General features: G+C 60.3%; 1 protein-coding gene across 7 annotated transcripts; it reads right to left on the reverse strand.

Annotated features, from left to right (window-relative positions):
• Positions 1–73: 73 nt before the first annotated feature.
• Positions 74–17,536, reverse strand: FZR1 (fizzy and cell division cycle 20 related 1). 7 transcript variants are annotated; one of them, XM_070793117.1, is made up of 14 exons: positions 17,415–17,534; positions 5,816–5,937; positions 4,620–4,745; positions 4,455–4,518; positions 4,256–4,383; positions 3,779–3,861; positions 3,326–3,509; positions 2,623–2,688; positions 2,124–2,226; positions 1,857–2,041; positions 1,528–1,761; positions 1,132–1,236; positions 549–650; positions 74–272 (listed from the first exon to the last, which is right to left on the reverse strand). In XM_070793117.1, the coding sequence occupies exons 2-14, from the start codon at positions 5,882–5,884 to the stop codon at positions 231–233; spliced, it is 1,491 nt and encodes a 496-aa protein (XP_070649218.1). In that variant the 5' UTR covers positions 5,885–5,937; positions 17,415–17,534; the 3' UTR covers positions 74–230. The 7 variants fall into 7 exon arrangements, with proteins under 7 accessions (XP_070649218.1, XP_070649220.1, XP_070649217.1 ...); XM_070793119.1 differs by having other exon boundaries at positions 558–650; positions 17,348–17,534; XM_070793116.1 differs by having other exon boundaries at positions 17,348–17,534.
• Positions 17,537–18,048: the final 512 nt, after the last annotated feature.

Here is an 18,048-nt window from a genome sequence, read left to right on the forward strand (position 1 = left end):
CCAGGGTGGGGAGCCAGAGCCCCACTCCTGCTGCTGCCCGCCCCGGCCCTGCCCCAAACACCGGCCAACAGGGTTCGCAATCAGGCTTTAATGCAATCTTCAGGTTCTCTCCAGGCCCGGCTCCCGCCCCACCCTACTGCCAATCTTGGGCTCATGTGGGGGGGGAGCAGAGAGTCCATGCACGCTGACAAGGTGTTGCTCTGCGACCAGGACGGCCGGTAGCTGTGGGTTTACCGGATCCTAGTGAAGAGGTTGAGGACGGACACAGACTCCTGCAGGACACACAGGGGCAATGCTGAGCACTCAGCCCAGCCCCGCCGCTCAGGCGTGGGAGGGAAGCTCTGCCCGGAGGGACCCCGAGGCTCTGGGCCAGGAGGGGCGTGTGTGGGCACCGAGCATGGTGAGCGCCCCAGGATGTGCAAGGGGGCCAGGTGATGCAGAAGCAGAGGGGTGGTGGGTCCTGGAGAGATCCCGGCTGGCAGGGCGGGGGGGGGTGGGCAGGATATGCTGGGGGCACACAATTGGGAACATCTGGCGCTGATACCGACCCACTTTACCTTTGTTGAACGGGTTTTGCTAAAGACATTCCAGAACCTCAGTGTCTCGTCTCCAGCACCGGTGACGATGGCCTCTCCGTCAGGGGACATGGCCTACGGGAGGAGAGAGAGGCCACTGTCCCTGAAGCTGCAGGCACCCGGGGAAAACATAAAGGACATTCTGCCTGCTGTGACAAGGGTCTCGCTGTGTGATTCGGCAAAGGACTCACTGGCTTAAGGACAAAACTTTGTTTTGGAAAACACCAAAATGCTGACGAGGGCATGTGCGTTGAGGAGAAGGGCTCCTGTCTCCAGACACGTGAGAATGGTTGCTTAGTGAACCGTCTAGAGAAGACCTGAGCAAGTACATGGGGGTTATCTGCAGCATCTTCCACTTCCATGTGCAGGCAGACACCTGGAGATCACACAGTGGGCAGAGCCACCGTTGCTCACAGGGCAGGGAGCTGGTGAAAGAGACTCAGAGTGACAATGCCACAACCTGTCACTTGGTCCCGGGGCCCAGAGCTGGCCCAGATGGGATGACAGACCTGGGCGGCAGGGTGTACTGCCTCTTGGGCCTGGAAGGGAGACTCACCAGGTACAGGACCCGATAGGAGTGCCCGGTCAGCTTGGCCACCTGGGTCAGAGAGGGATACTTCCAGACCAGGATCTGGTTCTGTGAGTAGCCGTGTGTGCTCACCTAGGGGACAGAAAGGGCACTGTGCTGGGGTCCCAGGCTCCCAAAAGCATCCACAAGGCACAAGAACACAGGGCCTGCCTGAAGGGTACAGAGACCAGCAGGTGACAGCCCCCAGCCTGGCTCCTTGGTCCACGACTGGACTGACACGGGGACCACATTGGCAATGAAAGCCCTTGGGCCTCTCTGAGGGTCACTGGGTGTGGGCACCTTGAGGTTCTGCCAGACCTGGCTGGCCGGGGCCTGACCGCCTGCCCCCACTGCCGCCTACCCATCCTGTACCCCAACACTCACCAGCTCGTTGGCGTGCTTGGACCAGGCTAGGTTGCACACCTGGGAGCCAGTGTCAATGCACTGCAGCGGCTGCCCCGTGAGCGTGTTCCAGAAGCGGATGCAGCGGTCAGCTGTGCCACCACCGGACGCCAGCAGCCCGTGCTGGTGGGGGGACCAGGCGATAGCCTTGACAGCAGCCAGGTGCTCTGTGTACTGCTGCACGGGGCTCAGGCTCGAGTGGTTCCATACCAGCAGCTGCAGGAATGGGGCTGTGAGGCTGGCGTCCCTCGGCACACCCCCATTACCCCTGCTCCACAGAGGGGGCTGCAGGGAGCGAGGGGTTGGCCTACCTTGTTGTCGTTGCCCCCCGAGGCGAGAAGCTGGTGGTCGGTGGACCACTTGAGCCCGCACACCTCTTGCCGGTGGCCCTGCAGCCGCCGCTCTGACTGCAGGGGGGGCGTGCGGATGTCCCTCTGCAGGATCATGCGGTCCCGGCTCCCGGATGAGAGCTGGTCGGCGTTCCAGGCCAGCGCCCCTGTGGCCAGGTAGAGGGTAGACTGAGGATGTGGCATGGCCCCACAGCACAACCCCACCCTTGCCCCCAGGTGGCTCCTCACCGACACGCGCCGTGTGGCCTTCCAGCATGGACAGCTTCTTCCCCGCAGCGGCATCCCAGATCTGCACGAAGCCCTTGTGTGTGCCGACAGCCACCAGGTTCCCCTAGGATGACAACATGGGCGGGTGTCAGGCCCAGATGGGGCCCTCCCCTCCCCCTCCCTCCAAAGTCTCTTAACACATGTGCCATAGGATCCTCCTCCTAGGAACCCAGGTAGGTAAGTCATATGGAGCTTAGGTTTGTTAAAACCCACATGACATGCGTGCGCAGAGATCCACATGCGTCAACGTGTGGAGCAAACTTGCCCACCCCCGTGTCTGTCATCTAATCAGGCTGAGGACAGCCAGGGCGCAGATGTCACTGGGGCTAGACAAATGACCATAAGGCTCCTTCCGGGTATGCAAGGCCCCCACCACTGTGGAAGCCCCTTCCAGTGAAGTCCAGTCAGACCTCCCCTGTGCCTACCCTGCCCAGCAAGGGGATGGAGCTGGTGTACTGACCCTCTCAGACCAGCCCACGGAGGTCACTGAGTCCCCTTCCACGGAGAGGTCACAGAGCCGGGTCACCTGGTGGAAGGTGTCATGTTGGTGCAACAGATGTGGGGCCCACTCCTCCTTTAAGGCCCAGATTGTCTATCCATCCACCCACCCACCCCTTCACTCTCTCATTCCCTCACACCTCAGGCCTGTGAGCCACGGCCTCACTGTGGGCCCCAGGAGGTAGCTAGGAGCTCAGGGACACACACAAGCACAGGGATGCTGACTGCACAAACTGGAGGGGCACGGGCATCACAGCCGGGGGGCCCTGCAGCAGGCGTCAGCCACGGGCTGTAGGGGATGTGTATGCCGGTGTGCCGGTATCCCTGTGGGGGGCTCCACTTGCTTTCTCTGAACCCACCAGCATGTAGTTCTGTCCCTCAAACATGCCACCCTGGGGGCCAGCAGCCACTCAGAGGAGGGGGAGTTACTGCTGGGTGGGGGCCCTGTGCTCAAGCCAGGAGCAAAGACTCTAATTCCTGGAAGGCAGCCCAGGGCAGGGATGGTCTGCACCCTGAGGAGACGGGGTAGGAGAAAGGGGTGGCTGGGAACTATCCAGGGCCCAGCAGCTTCCCCATCACTCACACAGGGCCTGGCCTGGCTTGGCCGCTCCCTAGCACCACCCTCCGCAACACACACACACGTGCACGCGCTCCGCGGAACCCACCTGGCTGGTGCAGGCACTCCACAGGTACACACAGGTCCCCAGCCCCACACTGAGCACGTTGAGGGAGGACCAGTCCACCAGGTTCAGGTAGAAGTCATCCTGCAGCTCGGGAGCGTCCAGGACCTTGAACGGGATCTTGGAGATCTTGCGCGTGGGTTTCCGTGGAGATCGCAATAACTTCTGACTGCAGGGAGGGGGCGGGGTAGTGGCTTTGCAGTGACTGCACGGACCTCACAGTCTCCCCTTCCAGCAGCCCCCGGTGTTTTGGGCTCATCCTGACTGACACTATGTGACTCCAGACCTGTGGGTGACCCCATGGCCACCAACCCTCCGTCATGGGTGCTCAGCCGACCTGAGCGTCGATAACCCACTTCCCCTCTGCCTGGAGCCTCCTCCAGGAACTTCCCTGACCTGTGCACAGCCCCTCCCCACCCCGTGCGGGTCTGGACTCACCTCTTATTGCTGACGGGGGACAGGGAGTATGGGGACACGTCGTTGCCATCATCGGGGCTGGAGCGCTTGGTGCTGAGGGAGTACTGCAGGTGGGGGATACCTCTGAGCGGATGCTGTGCCCCAAAGCCCTGGTGCCCTGAGCCCCTGGGGGGAGAGCACACAGGGCGCCAAGCCGCAAGTGCTCTGACTAGAGACACGTGTCCCCAGCAAACCAGGCCTGGCCCCTGAGGTGTCCTCCCACAGGCTTGCTGGCGTCCGCCCATCTTCTCCTGCCCCCACAGCCACCAGCCCCTCAACTCAGAGTGTCAGGGGGTCCCAAGCCGGGCCCCTGACACTGCCCTGGGGCTTGCGCCTGAAAGGGGTGTGGGTGGCTTGGGGTGAGCCTGGTGTGAGGCAGGGGTTAAAAGGGCCCCCACCATCTGGGACTCCAGCCCCCAGCAGGGCTGAGCAGGAGGCGGCGGAGGCCAGCAGACTCACCGTGAAGAGGCCCTTCCTCTCAGGTGTGGAGGGCTGCAGCCGGCGGTCCTCTGTCTGTGGGTCCTGAACCTTCTCAATGCCAGCGCCCAGCAGCTCGTTCTTGAGCAGTGCGGAGTAGGCCAGGCCATCTGTGGGCACCAAGCTCCGTGAGGCCAGGCGGGGGGTGGGGGCCTGGGGCTGGGGGGACCTGAGTGCTGACCTTTGCCATTGTCCGAGGTGGCGTCCTTGGCTTTCCGGTTCTGGCTGGGGGACTTCTCATTTTCCTGTAGGTGGAGAGGGGAAGGAAGAGTGAGTGGGAAGGATGGGCCCCTGCCCCCAGGCTGCACAGTCAGGGTCTCGCCCTCCACCCTCGACAGCCCCTCACGTTGATCCTGTGGAAATTCACGCTCCAGTTGGCACCAGCTCGTGAGGGGATGAAGCGGTCTCCATGCTTGCTGGGGGAGGACACGGGGGAGTTGGCAGGGGTCAGGGTTCGCCGCATCTCCGCCACCTGGAAGGACGGCAGGGTGGGCTGGGTGCCTCAGAGCGCCCAAGGCCAGTGTCTCCTCCCTGACCAAGGCCCCACCCGCTATGTCTCCTTGTCCGTGGCCTCTGGGCTAAGGGTTTGATCTTGGGAGTAACCCATGTGCTGGCGCCTGTGAGTGGCACCACGTCTGAGGCTCAGTTCGTGTGTCCCACTCCCTGGGCAGGAAGTGGCCAGAGAGCGAGAGCCCAAGTGCAGGCACCACCACGAGCTGCAATCCATCTCCCAGGGTCACACACGGACAGGAGTGGGCGGCAGAGAACACAGAGCGTCCAGCCTGTCTCCCGCCACCCACAGCCTGTGTCCCGTCACCCACATCCCCACACTGTCTCTTCCCGGGCCCCGGCGTGAGGCAGTGGGAATGTCCCAGGAACGCCCTTTCTCCTATAAGGGAGGTTCAACTGTGCTCCCCAGAGAGATATGCTGAGGTCCTGCCCCTGGGACCTGGGGTGCGACCTTAACTGGAAATAGGGTCTCTGCAGGTGTTCTCAAGTTAAGATGAGCTCACATTGGAGCAGAACAGCCCCAAACCTAAGGCCTGTGTCCTCAGAGGAGACAGAGACATCAGCACACAGAGGAAGGAGACGCAGAGACAAGGCAGAGGTGGGGTGGGCAGGTCTGTGCGCCCAGGAGTGCCAACAACCCCAGACACTGGAAGAGGCAGGAAGGAGCCCACTCTGGAGAGCCTGTGCAGAGCCAAGAGTGCTGAGAAGCAGTGGGCACAGCCTGCCACGTGTTGGGAGCCTACAACATGGTGGAGGGGGTAGGAGCTTGGGAAAGAGAAAAACAGCTCCCCCCATTGCTCTGTCCCAGTCCCCCAGAGAATGAGGGGTCTGTGGCCCCAGCAGCAGAGGAAGTGTGGGGAGGTACTAGGGGGTTCACACCTGGGTGTGACCATGGGGAGGACATGTGTGTCACCTGTTGGGCACCTCTGTTCTCAAGGGACAAAGCCCCGCGGCTGAGCACAGCCCCCACCAGCCCCACCCCACCAGCTCCACTGGGCAGGGTGGCGCTGGCGCACCAGCCCCAGCACTCACGCACGGCATCGTGTTTTCGTTCTGGATGACGATCTGCCGCAGGAGGCGCCGCTCATAGTCCTGGTCCATGGTGAGGCGGGCAGGCACGGCCCCGCCAGCCGTGCTCAGCGGCCCTGGATGGCCTGGTGGGGAGAGGAGGAGAGGTCAGCGCCAGCAGACAGCGGTCCCTGGTCGCTGGTGACCACGGGGTACCCTGGGCGACAGCCAAGTCCCCCTGCTATGTGGGTGGGCCCTTCCCCCAGGAGCCCAGAGGGCCGTGATGGGGCAGACAGGCTCCTCTCTGGTTGTCCTGTGGGGAACCTGCCCCCAGGCCCCCCCCTCTTCCCACACAGGCCCAGGTCTTGCCACCTCTGGACCACATCCTCGCTCCTACGGCCCCTAGAGAGGAGGGGTGGTGCTGATCCCTCTTTCTCTAAGCAGAGCAGCTTTGATCCCAAAGCACAGAACAGGGGGCAGGAGTCGGGAGGGGGTCCATCAGCTGCCTGGCCCTTCCCACGGAGCTGACTGGGCACGAGGCCTGCCTGGTGGAGGGATGTCGCCGCCAGTGGACAGACAGGTTCCCCCCCAGGTCCCCCAGTCAGGAGGCCTCTCTGAAGACCGGAGTCAGAGTGCGGCATGAGGGGAGGCTGAAGAGAGAGGCCTGAGGCAGGAGGGCTGTGCACCTTCTAGACAGGACGCCTCAGAGAGCAGCGCACCCTTCCCAGGGGGACAGCAGACCTGGGTCCGGGGTGCCCACGACCACACGCGAGCCTGTCACCTGCCCTGATGGAGGGCAGCATGAGGCTGGGGAGGGGGCCAAGCGTTGTGCCCCCAGCGCCCGCCGCCTCTCCCACCACCATCAGTCTACTCCTCCAGCTGGAGGGCCATGTGCAGGTGGGGCCAGCCAGCTCCAGCCCCTGAGCCTCCAGGCCAGCACACAGCGGTGACAGACCAAATACGAACTGAGAAAGCAAAGCCTGGCCAGAAATTAAGTTTACTAATACAAACTGCTAGATGTAGTGCCCTGGCGAAGTCCACTCCTGCCTTAAAAATATATATATGGTAAAGTACCCATGACATAAAATTCACCATCGTTACCGCTTCTAAGTGCACAGCTTAATGGCACTAAGCACACTCCCACTGTTGTGCAATCATCCTCCCGTCATCTCCAGAACTGTCCCATCTCCCGAACTGAAGCTCTAGGCCCATGAAACACTCATTCCCCATTCTATCCCTGTTAAACACTTGACCCCCCAGCCCCTCTCCCGTTAACTCTTCAAAAAATCAAATATACACAGTCACATGACCCAGCAAGTGCACTTTGAGATAAACGCAGATATACACCCTGGAGAAAGGAAACAGACCCACAAAGAAGCCAGTATTCAAGTGCCTTTACATACACTAGTCACAAAAACCAAGAAGAGAAACCCAAAAGTCGTCAACAGTGAACAGGTGAACGAATGTGGTCCCTCCACACAGTGGAGTCACTCAGCCTTAAAAAAGGAAGGAGGTTCTGACACCTGCCACCCCAGGTGGGCCGAGGACACGATGCTCAGTGAGAGAAGCCAGACAGAAAAGGTCACACTCTGTGTCATTCCACTCTTAGGAGGTCCCAGAGTCGTCAAATCCATGCAGACAGAAAGGAAATCAAAGAACATCTGCCCTTATACGTGACCACAAGACTACAAGACGCTCAGGTGGCCCTGCCTACGTCCTACTTCCACACCTCAGACACAGACTCCCCGAGTTCCTGGGCCTAACCCTGGGCTGAGGCAGAGGCACTGGCATGAGCCTGTCTGGTCCCCGTCCCTCACTGGGACTGTGCCACGCACAGGGTGTCCTCAGTGTGGCTTTGGCCCAAAGGCAGATACTTGGCCAAAGCAGAGCCAGTGGGGTTCGACCCTGAGGGGCCGTAACACAGCCACCAGTCACCTGTGAATTTTCTGCCTGCACCCTCTTGCAAAGATGAGGACGGCAAGGCCGGGCAAGGGGTCAGGGGTCAGGTGGGGCACACAGGGATCCTGCCTGGAGGTCCACCTGCCCTCCCTCCCCCACCCCAGGCCCATGGCACCCCCTCACTTGGCCTGGGGCTCTTCTGAGCCCGTGCTGGCCCACATCCCTGTCATGGACTTCCCGCTGAGAGAAATGGGCAGGCAACACCGCCAACTCCCACTCCCATTTCAGGTCAATCTGTGAAAGAAGCCACCTCTTCATGACCACTGGCATCCTGTCTGGCAGAGGTCCCTGGACACGTTTTGTCCACTGTGGCCGCAAGACAAAGCCTCTGAAATGCCTGCCAGTCATCTCCTTCTCTGGCCTTCTACTCCTCCTCCCCCAGGGGGCCCGTGAGCAGGCTATGAGCAGGCAGGACACTGAGAGGAGACACTAAGCTCTGTTCCAGCATCCAAGTTAGGTTAGTGGCTGTCCCTGCTTGGCAGACACAGAAACCAGGCTCAGAGGGCTAACTTCCCAGCCCAACATACTGAATGTACTCCGCAGACCTAAACAGGGCCTCAGCTGCCGTATGGCAGGCAGAAAGCTCCCTGGAGCCCACGTGCTCAGGGGCGCCTCCTCTGGGGCCTCAGCTCAGGGATGGCGAGGGGGTTGCCCACAGGGCTGATGGAAACCACGGTCTCTCTATTCACAGACCAAAGCCACAATGTCAACGCCCCTAGCGGCTCCTTGTGTGGTCAGATGGCAGGGCCCAGACAGCAGTGCAGATGCAGGCCACACACCTGAAGTTAAGCACCCAAAGCACTGAGATCATTGCAAAGTACGTGGAGACTGGTTTTCTAGGATGCACAAAGGAGCTGCTGCTAAGACGCTGAGTGTCCAGGCACCGGGTGTCACTAAATCAGCACGCCCACGTGAAGTGCCCTTCGCCATCTGTGGGCTACGTCCTGACAGGAGAGTCTGCAGAAGGCCGTGTGGTGGGCAGGCGACTCACTGCTGACAGGTGTGGCTGCTGAGGATCAGAGCGGTCCCTAGTCCCTGACTGTGGCTGCGTTCCTTATATGGCAAAACGGGCTCTGCGGACAGGGTCAAGGCCCCTGAGATGGGGACAACCCAGGATTCCCCGGGAGGCCCAGTGTCATCACAGGGTCTTTATAAGAGGAAGGGGGAGGGTCAGAGGCAGACAGGAGATGCTGACTCCCGCCTCATACTGCACAGCTCCAGAATCAGAGGACACACCCTTGCCGCGGAGGAGACACTCCCACCCGCTGTTGGCAGGAGCCGAAATCTGGCAACAGCTTTCAAAATCTAAAAACGCACATCCTTTTTGACTTCTAAGAATTTCCCCTTAGAAACTCTGGCACACGTGCAAACCCATGTGTACAGGGAAGCTGCTGTACGCAGGCCGCTCAGGAAAGCAGGGGACAGAGCTCAGATGTCTACCTGGGGGGCCTGGCCTTTTTCCCCTGCTGCCAGAGGCACTGCAGTAAAGGGGTGGGGGTCTTGGGGACCCACTGCACGCACAACACGCTGTGCAGAACAAGCTGTTTTCAGAAGGGTTAGTCGGTCGGCTCTGGGAAGAGGAACTAGAGGACAGGGTCTAGTGAGGAAGGAAGCCCTGGTCTCCTGCCTTGTCACTGTGCTTCTTGGATTCTGTGTCTCGGGAACTTGCCAGCGATTCACAGAAATAAGCAGCCAGACACAGCAGGGGTCACGCACACCCGGCATGAGACCGGAAGAGTCTCCATGGTAGGGGCATGGCCAGCTGTGCACAGGAACACTCTGCCCCCTTTGCTTGTCTCCTAACTCCTGGGTTTCCAGCCGCTGCCCCACTGGAGGAGGCTTCCCCTGCAGTTTCTCACCAACTCCTGACCTCGCCCAGCCCTCCAGCCTGCAGGATTTCCAGTTACCAGGCACTCAGTACAACCTAGTGGTCCTCATCAGGGTGGTTCTGCCCTGGGGACACCGGGCCGAGTCTGGGGACATCTGTGCTTGTCATGACTGTGGGTGCCGGAGATGCCACTCCACACCCCAGTGCCTGTCACGGCCCCCCAGAGAGGATGATCTGATGCAGTGCCGGGGGGAGCCCTACAGGGCCAGGCCAGTGAAATGACAGAGCATGGGCTGGCCCTGGGTTGGCAGGGACCCAGGGGCCAGAAGATAACCCAGTGTCCAAGCCCCAAGAGCCCTCCTGACAGCTGGGGTCCCACCCGAGGAAGAACACAAGGGCAGGTGCTCACCTCCAGTCACTGCAGCCCCAAGGGTGAGTGAGCAGAAACCACCCCTCCCTGAGCCCACAGAGGAAATGAGGTCAGACAGTGGCCTGTGGGGCAGGACCCAGGATAGTGAGCCCCTCCCACTGTCGTTGGCGAGGCCTCCTCAGGTGAGAGCAGCATCCTGGGCATACCCCTGGCAAGTTTGTGCCAGGCCCACAGGGCCGTCCCCTGCTTCCAGCAGTGCTCAGACCAACTGCAGGTCCTTTGGGGCCTTGCTTATCTTGAGAACCGCTCCCGCTGTTTTCCTGCTGTGGGGCTCTGAGGCCAAGGAGACACCCCGTGATGTGGCTTATGACTCAGGACTCCAGGCAGCTGCTGGCCTCCCCCATTCCCAAGGCACTGCTGACATCCCAGCCATCCAGGGCACTGTGGGTGTAGAGCAGCCCCCCAGGCCCCCACCTGTCTGATGCTAGGAGGATCCCCCCAGTTGAGTGGATCACTGATGTCCCCAGACACAATCCAGTGTCCCCTGAGGGGGGGGGGCGCAGCATCACCCTAGAGAGGGTAAATCTGGCCTCTGGGAGGGAAGTCACACAGGCTCCCCAGAGGCTCTCTGAGGACACAAGCCAGAAGAGCCCATGGGGACTGCATCCCGGGGGATGGGACTGCTCCCAGCGCTGTGGGGAGGCTGTCAGGACACAGCTGATGGCAGGGACACGAAGCCCACCTGTGCCCCTCCAGCAGCCAGCAAAGCACCAGACAGTCCAGGTGCATGACTCAATGCAGTCCCCAGACTCAATTCTATCTCTGTTTCACAAAGGAGGAACCCTGGGGCTCAGAAGGCTGGTGAGCACCCTGGCACCAGCAGGCCAACCGTCTAAAGCTCCCAGGCCCTCTGGGGATTGGTCATTACAGCTAGGGTGCAACAGCACCAGTCGGCTCCAGTGGGAGCTATCCAATTAGGGGTCACGGTGACCAATACTGGGGCTCCTTGAGAACCATCATCATGGGGCACAGCCTCTGAGGGGGTCCCTAACCCTCCAGGAGGCACCCTCCCGGCCCATGAGGCGTGCAGGTGAAGAACCTAAAGACTGTGGTAGCTCTGGTGCCAGTCCATGGCTTCCTGACCATCAGCCCCTGAGAAGGCAGGGTAACTGGTCGTCTTATTCCAGCCAGACTCTGAGGGGTGGGGGAGAAGTCCCACAGAGAGACCCAACCAGAAATGGGGGGTTTTCCAATCTTCTGCTCCCAGCAGAGTCTCTGCTTTTGCCTTTTCCACGTGGGTGCAGGCCGGCCAGCCCTGGCAGATCCCCTTCTTGCAATCATCACCAGGCCCAGGGCGGGCTGTGGAGGGGGACAGAGCTGGCTGTGAGTCTGGGCTTCGACCCTTACTGGCTAACTGGCTCGGGCAAGCAACTTCTCCTCTCAGAACCTGTCTCTTCATCTCAAAAGTGGGGAAAATGGAGTAACACCACAAGTGCAGGGGTGAAACCGGGTGCAACTTCCATGGAGCAGCTGGTAGGAAGTCTAACCCAAAGGGGACGCTAGGGAGCGGAGCTGGTCTCCCGGGCTCAGTGAGGGGTGCACAACAGGTCCCAGCCGCACCTGCTTCCTGCCCATCCACTGCCCAGCAATATAGGCTGTGCGGCATGTGGGGAGCACAGGGCAGGGCCCCATCTTCTCCCCTACTGTTCCTAGAGGTGACAAGGACTGGTCTCCCCTTGTATAAGGGAGGATCGTCCTGAGAACATGAGAGGAGTGGGATTCCCGCAGGCTACAGGGCTGGCCGCGGCTGTACAGACGTTGACTCCTGACTAGGACCTGAGCTCTGGGCTTTGCCACAGTGGAGGCACAGACAGGGACCTGAGCAGGGAGTGGCTGCACCTGCAGACAGAGAAGGCGATGGCACCCACTCCAGTACTCTTGCCTGGGAAATCCCATGGACGGAGGAGCCTGGAAGGCTGCAGTTCATGGGGTCGCGAAGAGTCGGACATGACTGAGCGACTTCACTTTCACTTTTCACTTTCATGCATTGAAGAAGGAAATGGCAACCCACTCCAGTGTTCTTGCCTGGAGAATCCCAGGGACGGGGGGGCCTGGTGGGCTGCCGTCTATGGGGTCGCACAGAGTCAGACACGACTGACGCAACTTAGCAGCAGCACCTGCAGAGGGGACCCAACCAGCTAGCAGCCCCTCATATCTAAGGACAAGGAAGGACAGGCCTGAGGATGGCCAGAGTCAGAAAGGGCTGCGCCCAGTAGGGGACAGAGTGTCTTCCAAGTGACTAAGGAGCATCACTGGGTGGGGAGGCCCGGAAGTGCACCTGGGGAGCCTCTTCTTGTCATTCGTTCATTCACTCACTCATTTAGCAGAGGCTTACAGCCCCATGTGTGGGCAGGTGTAGGAGCTGCCAAGTAGGCAGGACTCACAGCCTGGAGGCATGGAGAGCCTTGTCAACACAGCTCTCCTGCCCGTGACCATACCCCCAAGAGAGTCTCACTTCCAGGTGAAACTGCCACTCTAACCCTCACCCTCACCTCTTAGCTCACAGGGCACCCCCTCCCGTCAGACTGGGTGAAGCTTTCAGGCTTTAAGGGCATCTAGGTCTGCAGCAGCTCAAAGGATGCCAACCTACGGAAAGAAGAAGGACTTGAGCGCCACAGCAGTGACTCAGGACCATCTATCTGTATGATCACAACTCCTGATCGTGTCCCACCAGGACCCCAGAGCCTTCACAGATCTCTGCCTCGGCCTGCACACCTGGGCACAGGGACCTCACCCCTCACAAGCAGCCGTGAGTGTCAGAGGTACTTCCTCCATCTCCTCACTGTGGTTCCCACCCATGGGTCCAGAGTGGGAGTGGCAGAAGGAAAAGCCTAGCATGTTGAGGGCAGCCCCCTCCACACATACTGATACGCAGTCAGGTTGTTCCCTGTGGGGACCCTTCTGGGCACTGTGGATTTGAGCAGCATCTCTGGCCCCACCCACTGATGTTGCACCCCCCATTTTGATGGGGACCCTCTGGTTTAGGGGACTCATTAGGGGGAAAAGTTGCCTCCTCCGATTCTGAAGACTAGCACTGACCTCTCAGTGCTCAGCCCTTCTATGAGTGCAGACAAACACTCACGCCTACCCCCTATTTGTTCCCCCCACCTCCTCAAGCGGCCTCCCCGTCACCATGGCAGCCTGACCCTGCCTCCCACAGCAGCTTCAGGCCTGATAGAGATGACACTCTCACTGAGGGTCACAACCCTATGACTCCCAGGCTAGTTCTGATCTGGGGAAGAGCTGGGGGTTGGAAGGCATGGTCTGGGGGGAGCACACTGGGAGCAGGAAGAGGGAAAGGTTACGAGGCTGTCACAATCTCCTGGGCTGTGCCTTGGGGCGGCTGGTGGCAGGGGTGGGGAAGGATGGGGCAGGGGCTTGAAGAGAGGTGGTTTAGTGGGCTTGTGGGGGGCTGGGATCTGCTTGCTCAGTTGAGAAAGCAGGTGGTCCTAACAAGATGGGGGGGTGGAGAGGAGGAGTCCCAGGCGAGGCTGGGGGATACAAGGGAGGGGGGTGGGCAGGTCTGAGGAAAGGGCCACCTTTTCTGGACACGCCACATGGCACCTAGGGCAGGCTGACGGGCCGCTGGCCACATGGGCTGCAGTCAGGAGCCAGGTCAGATGAGGACAGGAAACTGAGGGTGAGGGGAGGCCATCAAGAATGAGCAGAGATGCCCTAGCCGAGATGGAGAGGAGGGTACCCCTGTGTCCCCAGCAGCTCTCTCTCAACAGACAGAAAGTGCCAACAGCCCAGGGGCCTGCCAGCTGGCACAGAGACATCATGACAGAGCCCATCCACACACAGAATTATCCAGCCACAGAAAAGAGGACATGCTACAGCATGAACCCCAAAGACATGATGCTCAGTGAGAAAAGCCAAACACGAAAGGCCACATGTTGTGTGATGCCATTTATACGAAATGCCAGGAATAGGCAGATCCAGAGACCAAGAGTGGGTTAGTGGTCGCCAGGGGTGAGAAGGGGCTGGGAGTGAGCGCTGATGGAAATGCTCTGGAACTACAGTGGTGACAGATGCACACACCACATAAACATACTGAAAACCACCCAACTGCACAATTTAAGTGAGTGAATTGTGGAGCACAAGGATTTTACCTGAGTAAAGCTATTACCCACAAAAATCAGATAATAAGAGAAACATCACTGGAGCAGTTAATCCTAAAGGAAATCAACCCTTAATAATCACTGGAAGGACTGATGCTGAAGCTCCAATACTTTGGCCACCTGATGCTAAAAGCCAACTCATTGGAAAAGACCCTGATGCTGGGAAAGATTGAGGGCAGGAGGAGAAGGGAGTGAAAGAAGATAAGATGGTTGAATGGCATCACTGACTCAAAGGACTTGAGTTTGAGCAAGCTCTGGGAGATGGTGAAGGACAGGGAGGCCTGGTGTGCTGCAGTCCATGGGGTTGCAAAGAGTTGGACACGACTTAATGACTGAATAACAGTGGAGGAGACTGAAAGACAGAGGGGACGGTGCAGGCTGCCGCGTGAGCAGCGGTGGGACGACTGAAGGCGGCCGGGCCAAGGGGGGTGCAGTGTGCGCTCTCGCTCCCTTCACGCCCGAGGACGCTGAGGCAGGAGGAGGCAGTCACTTGCCAACGACACAGGACACAGCCGTCGGGGCCACCAACGTCCCGTGAAGACTGTCACTGGGGGCTGGGCCCTGCGCCTGTCCCTTGATTTAAACACTCCCTGCCTGCACTGGGCAGGCTCCGCAGCAAAGACTTGGGGAGGGAGTGAGGGGCAGGCAGGCCAAGACCAGTGGAGCTGACGAGCTGGCTGACACAACGAAGCAACAGCACTGCTCCCAGCAGCACTGGGAGCTACTGGGGCAGTAGAGGCAGGCCGAATACCCCTTTCCCAACTCTGCAGGCCACTGGCTCCCTGTGCCAATCCCCAAGATGGACTGCCCACCCTCTATCCGCTCCAGCCAGTACTCTCCAGCCCCAGCTTTGCAGGGCACTGACACGGAGACTCTGCACTCATAGGCTTTGGTCGGTGCTCTGGTTCCAGGCCTCCAACTTTGGCACCGTGGACTTTCAGGATCAGGACCAGATCACTCTCAGTAGGAGACCATCCTGGGTGCCACGGGGTATGGAGCCCCATCTCTGCCCCACCCCTTCAAAGTTAGGAGCCTCCCCAGTCGTGACAACCATAGATGTCCCCAGACATCACCAGTGTCCCAGACAAAAATCTCCAGGTCATTATAGGGTGCTCCAAGTCGGCTGGTTTCTTTAAGAACAAGTCCCTTGATCTCCAAGTCAGCCCGGAGTCCCAGACAGATTGGAAGATAGATTGGCTTCTGATCCTCATCCTTCTCAGTAACACTGAGCGAAAGGTCCCCACAGCCACCACCACCATGGGCCTCCCAAAAGGCAGAAGTCCCTGGTACACAAAACCTACCCCAGTCAGCAGCCCCAATAAATACGAATGGCAGGAGACTTCCTGCAGCAACAGAGGGCCCAGTGTGAGCTTCTATGCAGATCTGCTTCTGAAGCCTTGTGAGGCTTCAAGGTCCCCCGTGCCCAGCCCCAGACAGATGCTACCAGCCCAGGCACAGACTCTGAGACCTTCCTGGGCAACAGTCCTGGCAGCAAGCTGGCCAGCGCAGTCACAGGAGACGCTGCCCCCACCACAGCAAAGCAAGTGTCCTTTGAGCCAAGCATTGTCTGAGGACCAGGGCTCTGGGTTTCGGAGAGGCAGGGCCTGCATCCTTAATGGAACCCTCTGGGAGCAATCAAACCTCACTCACGACGCAAAGCACCAGCGAGTGGCCAGCACACTTTCCTCTCTCAGGTTCAGAAGAAACACGAGCCTGGCGTGGCCAAAACAGAAGGGACCCTCCACATCACAGGCCACGAGGACGCACGAGACAGTCTGCCCATAAGTGGGCTGGGAGGTGTTCCAAGCAACAACGTGCACCACTCTGGGGACAGCCCCCCTACCCCCACATCTCATCAGCTTCCAGAGGACAGATCCAGCCCCTATCATCAGGAGAGACCCCCTCAAAGGTCTTCATTACACAGACAATCCCACCTGGCCCCATCTGGGGGAGGGATCTGGCTGCCATGAGGTCTTAGTGGACAGTTTTCCTTTAGGTAAGTTGTCCTCACTCAAGGGATGGTAAGAAGTGGGGTGGAGGGGCACAGAGGATGGGGTGTTGCCTCAACAGCCAGAGGCATGAGGTCATTGCTCAGTGTACCAGGGTAAGGGTGGGGGAATCTAGTCCCCAATCTGAAAGGCCCCGTGAACTCCAGATGATATGATGGGGGAAAACAAAACGGGTTAAGGCTGGGACACAACAGTGGAACTCAGGCTTTTAATTGGCGGCAGGTCAGAATAGACAAGGCCAATGGGAGGCGGGGGTCAGTTTTTAGTTGGGGAAGAGGGCTGTGATGGGGTGACTGTGGCCTTTCCCAAGTGGCTGCGCTTGTGCTTGGAGGAAGACCAGAATGACCCCGGGCTGGAGGGCGGTTGGGCACAGCCAGGCGGTCTCAGATTTTGGTGGAGTCAGCGGCGAAATGGAGAGGTGGATTCTGGGTGGGTCGTGGTGAGAAGGGGACAAATTGGGAGGGAGGGAGGCAGGAGCAGAAACCAGAGGGGCCGGGAGCCAGAGGGGCACTTAGGTATTCAAAACTCGTCGTCTAACTGCTTCCGTGTGCCAGGAGCAGAGGGGGCGCGGTGAGTACAATGGGGAGCGCCGACGGATAGGGTCTCCGCACCCTCAGCCCGGTTGTTCAGGGTCCACAAGGTTGGATTGTGTTTTATCCGGGTGGGGACGGGGGTTGGTCCAGGCCTGGGTGAGTCGTGACAGCTCGGGGGCGGGCGGGGGGCAGTTTCAATTTGGGCCGGGCCCGAGCTCGGGAGACCCGAGGTTGACAGGCCAGAGATGCAGAGTACGATTAGGGCGTCGGCCGGCCGTTTTGGTGGGCGGAGTGGGGAGTCCCCCGGTTTAGGGGTGGTCAGAGCTCAACCTCATAATTAGAAAGAAAGGGGACGTTGACCTCGCGGGGAGATGGCGGGCTGCAGGTGGCTCGGGTTGGGGAGGTCACCCAGGGCCTGGTCTGGGGGAAGGCTCGGACATGGGGGTTCGGACGGGAGGTGGGATGCTGAGGTCACTCGGGCCTAGCTCAGACTGGGAGGCGGCGCTCGGGGGTCTGGCCGGCTCCCGGAGCGGGGCTCAAGCCTGGGAGTGGTGGGCCGGATCGCCGGCTCGTTTTCGGGGACCCAGGACAGACCCACGCCGCTGCCAGGCCCGGCCCGGCTCCGGCGTCGCAGCTCGGGTCCAGGGGGCGGGTCCCCAGACCTCAGCCGCCTCACCTGGCTCGCTCCCGTTCGCCCTCTGGCTCCACCGGCCCCGCCTCTCCCGGCGCCGCGACGCGCCCACCTGCGCTGCGCGCAGCTCCGCTGCGTCCGGCCGCGGCCGCAGCTGACGGGATCCCGGGCTCCGCGCTCTTTAATATGGCGTCGGCCGCTACTCCGCGGCCTCCGGCGCCCTCCTCCGCCGCGCGCGCGCTCCCGCGGCCGGCCACGCCCCCGCGCCGGCGCGCTGCGTGCCGCCGCCACGCCCCGCCACGCCCCCGCGCGCCCGAGCATCGCGCCCGCGCCCCATCACGCCCCGCCCAGTTCTCGCGGTTGCGCCTGCGCCCCTCGGGCATCTCGGGAGGACGTGACGTAAGTTGCGATTCGAATCAATACAGGAAGCATGGCGCGACAGGTTGCCCAGGGCAACCGCCCCTGAACCGGATCTGCGGCCCTGAGGAGGCGGCTATGTGGGAATCTGGGGTAGTGACCCGGTTCAGTTTAAGGCGTGGTTCTTAGAGGACCACGCAAAACAGGTGCCCCCTGGGCAGACCCATCATCGCAATGAATGACGCAGTCAGACCCCCAGATAAGCGCAGGTGGGTGCGCTTTGCTGGTTGTGCAAACCCCACTGCCTGTTGAAACACATTTACTCACTCATTCATTCAATACCATATTACCGTCCTCTTGGGTGCTCCTCCAGATCCTCCAAGCAGGGA

The sequence above is a fragment of the Bos indicus genome, chromosome 7, assembly GCF_029378745.1.
Source record: "Bos indicus isolate NIAB-ARS_2022 breed Sahiwal x Tharparkar chromosome 7, NIAB-ARS_B.indTharparkar_mat_pri_1.0, whole genome shotgun sequence".
NCBI lineage: Eukaryota > Metazoa > Chordata > Mammalia > Artiodactyla > Bovidae > Bos > Bos indicus.

Excerpts from the sequence above, each read along its gene's own strand:
- FZR1 (XM_070793117.1), bottom strand. The coding sequence starts at position 5,884 with ATGGACCAGGACTATGAGCGGCGCCTCCTGCGGCAGATCGTCATCCAG. Across the intron at positions 4,746-5,815 it reads ACGAAAACACGATGCCGTGC|GTGGCGGAGATGCGGCGAAC; the intron begins GTGAGTGCTGGG and ends CCGTCCTTCCAG. Across the intron at positions 4,519-4,619 it reads TGAATTTCCACAGGATCAAC|GAAAATGAGAAGTCCCCCAG; the intron begins GTGAGGGGCTGT and ends CTCCACCTACAG.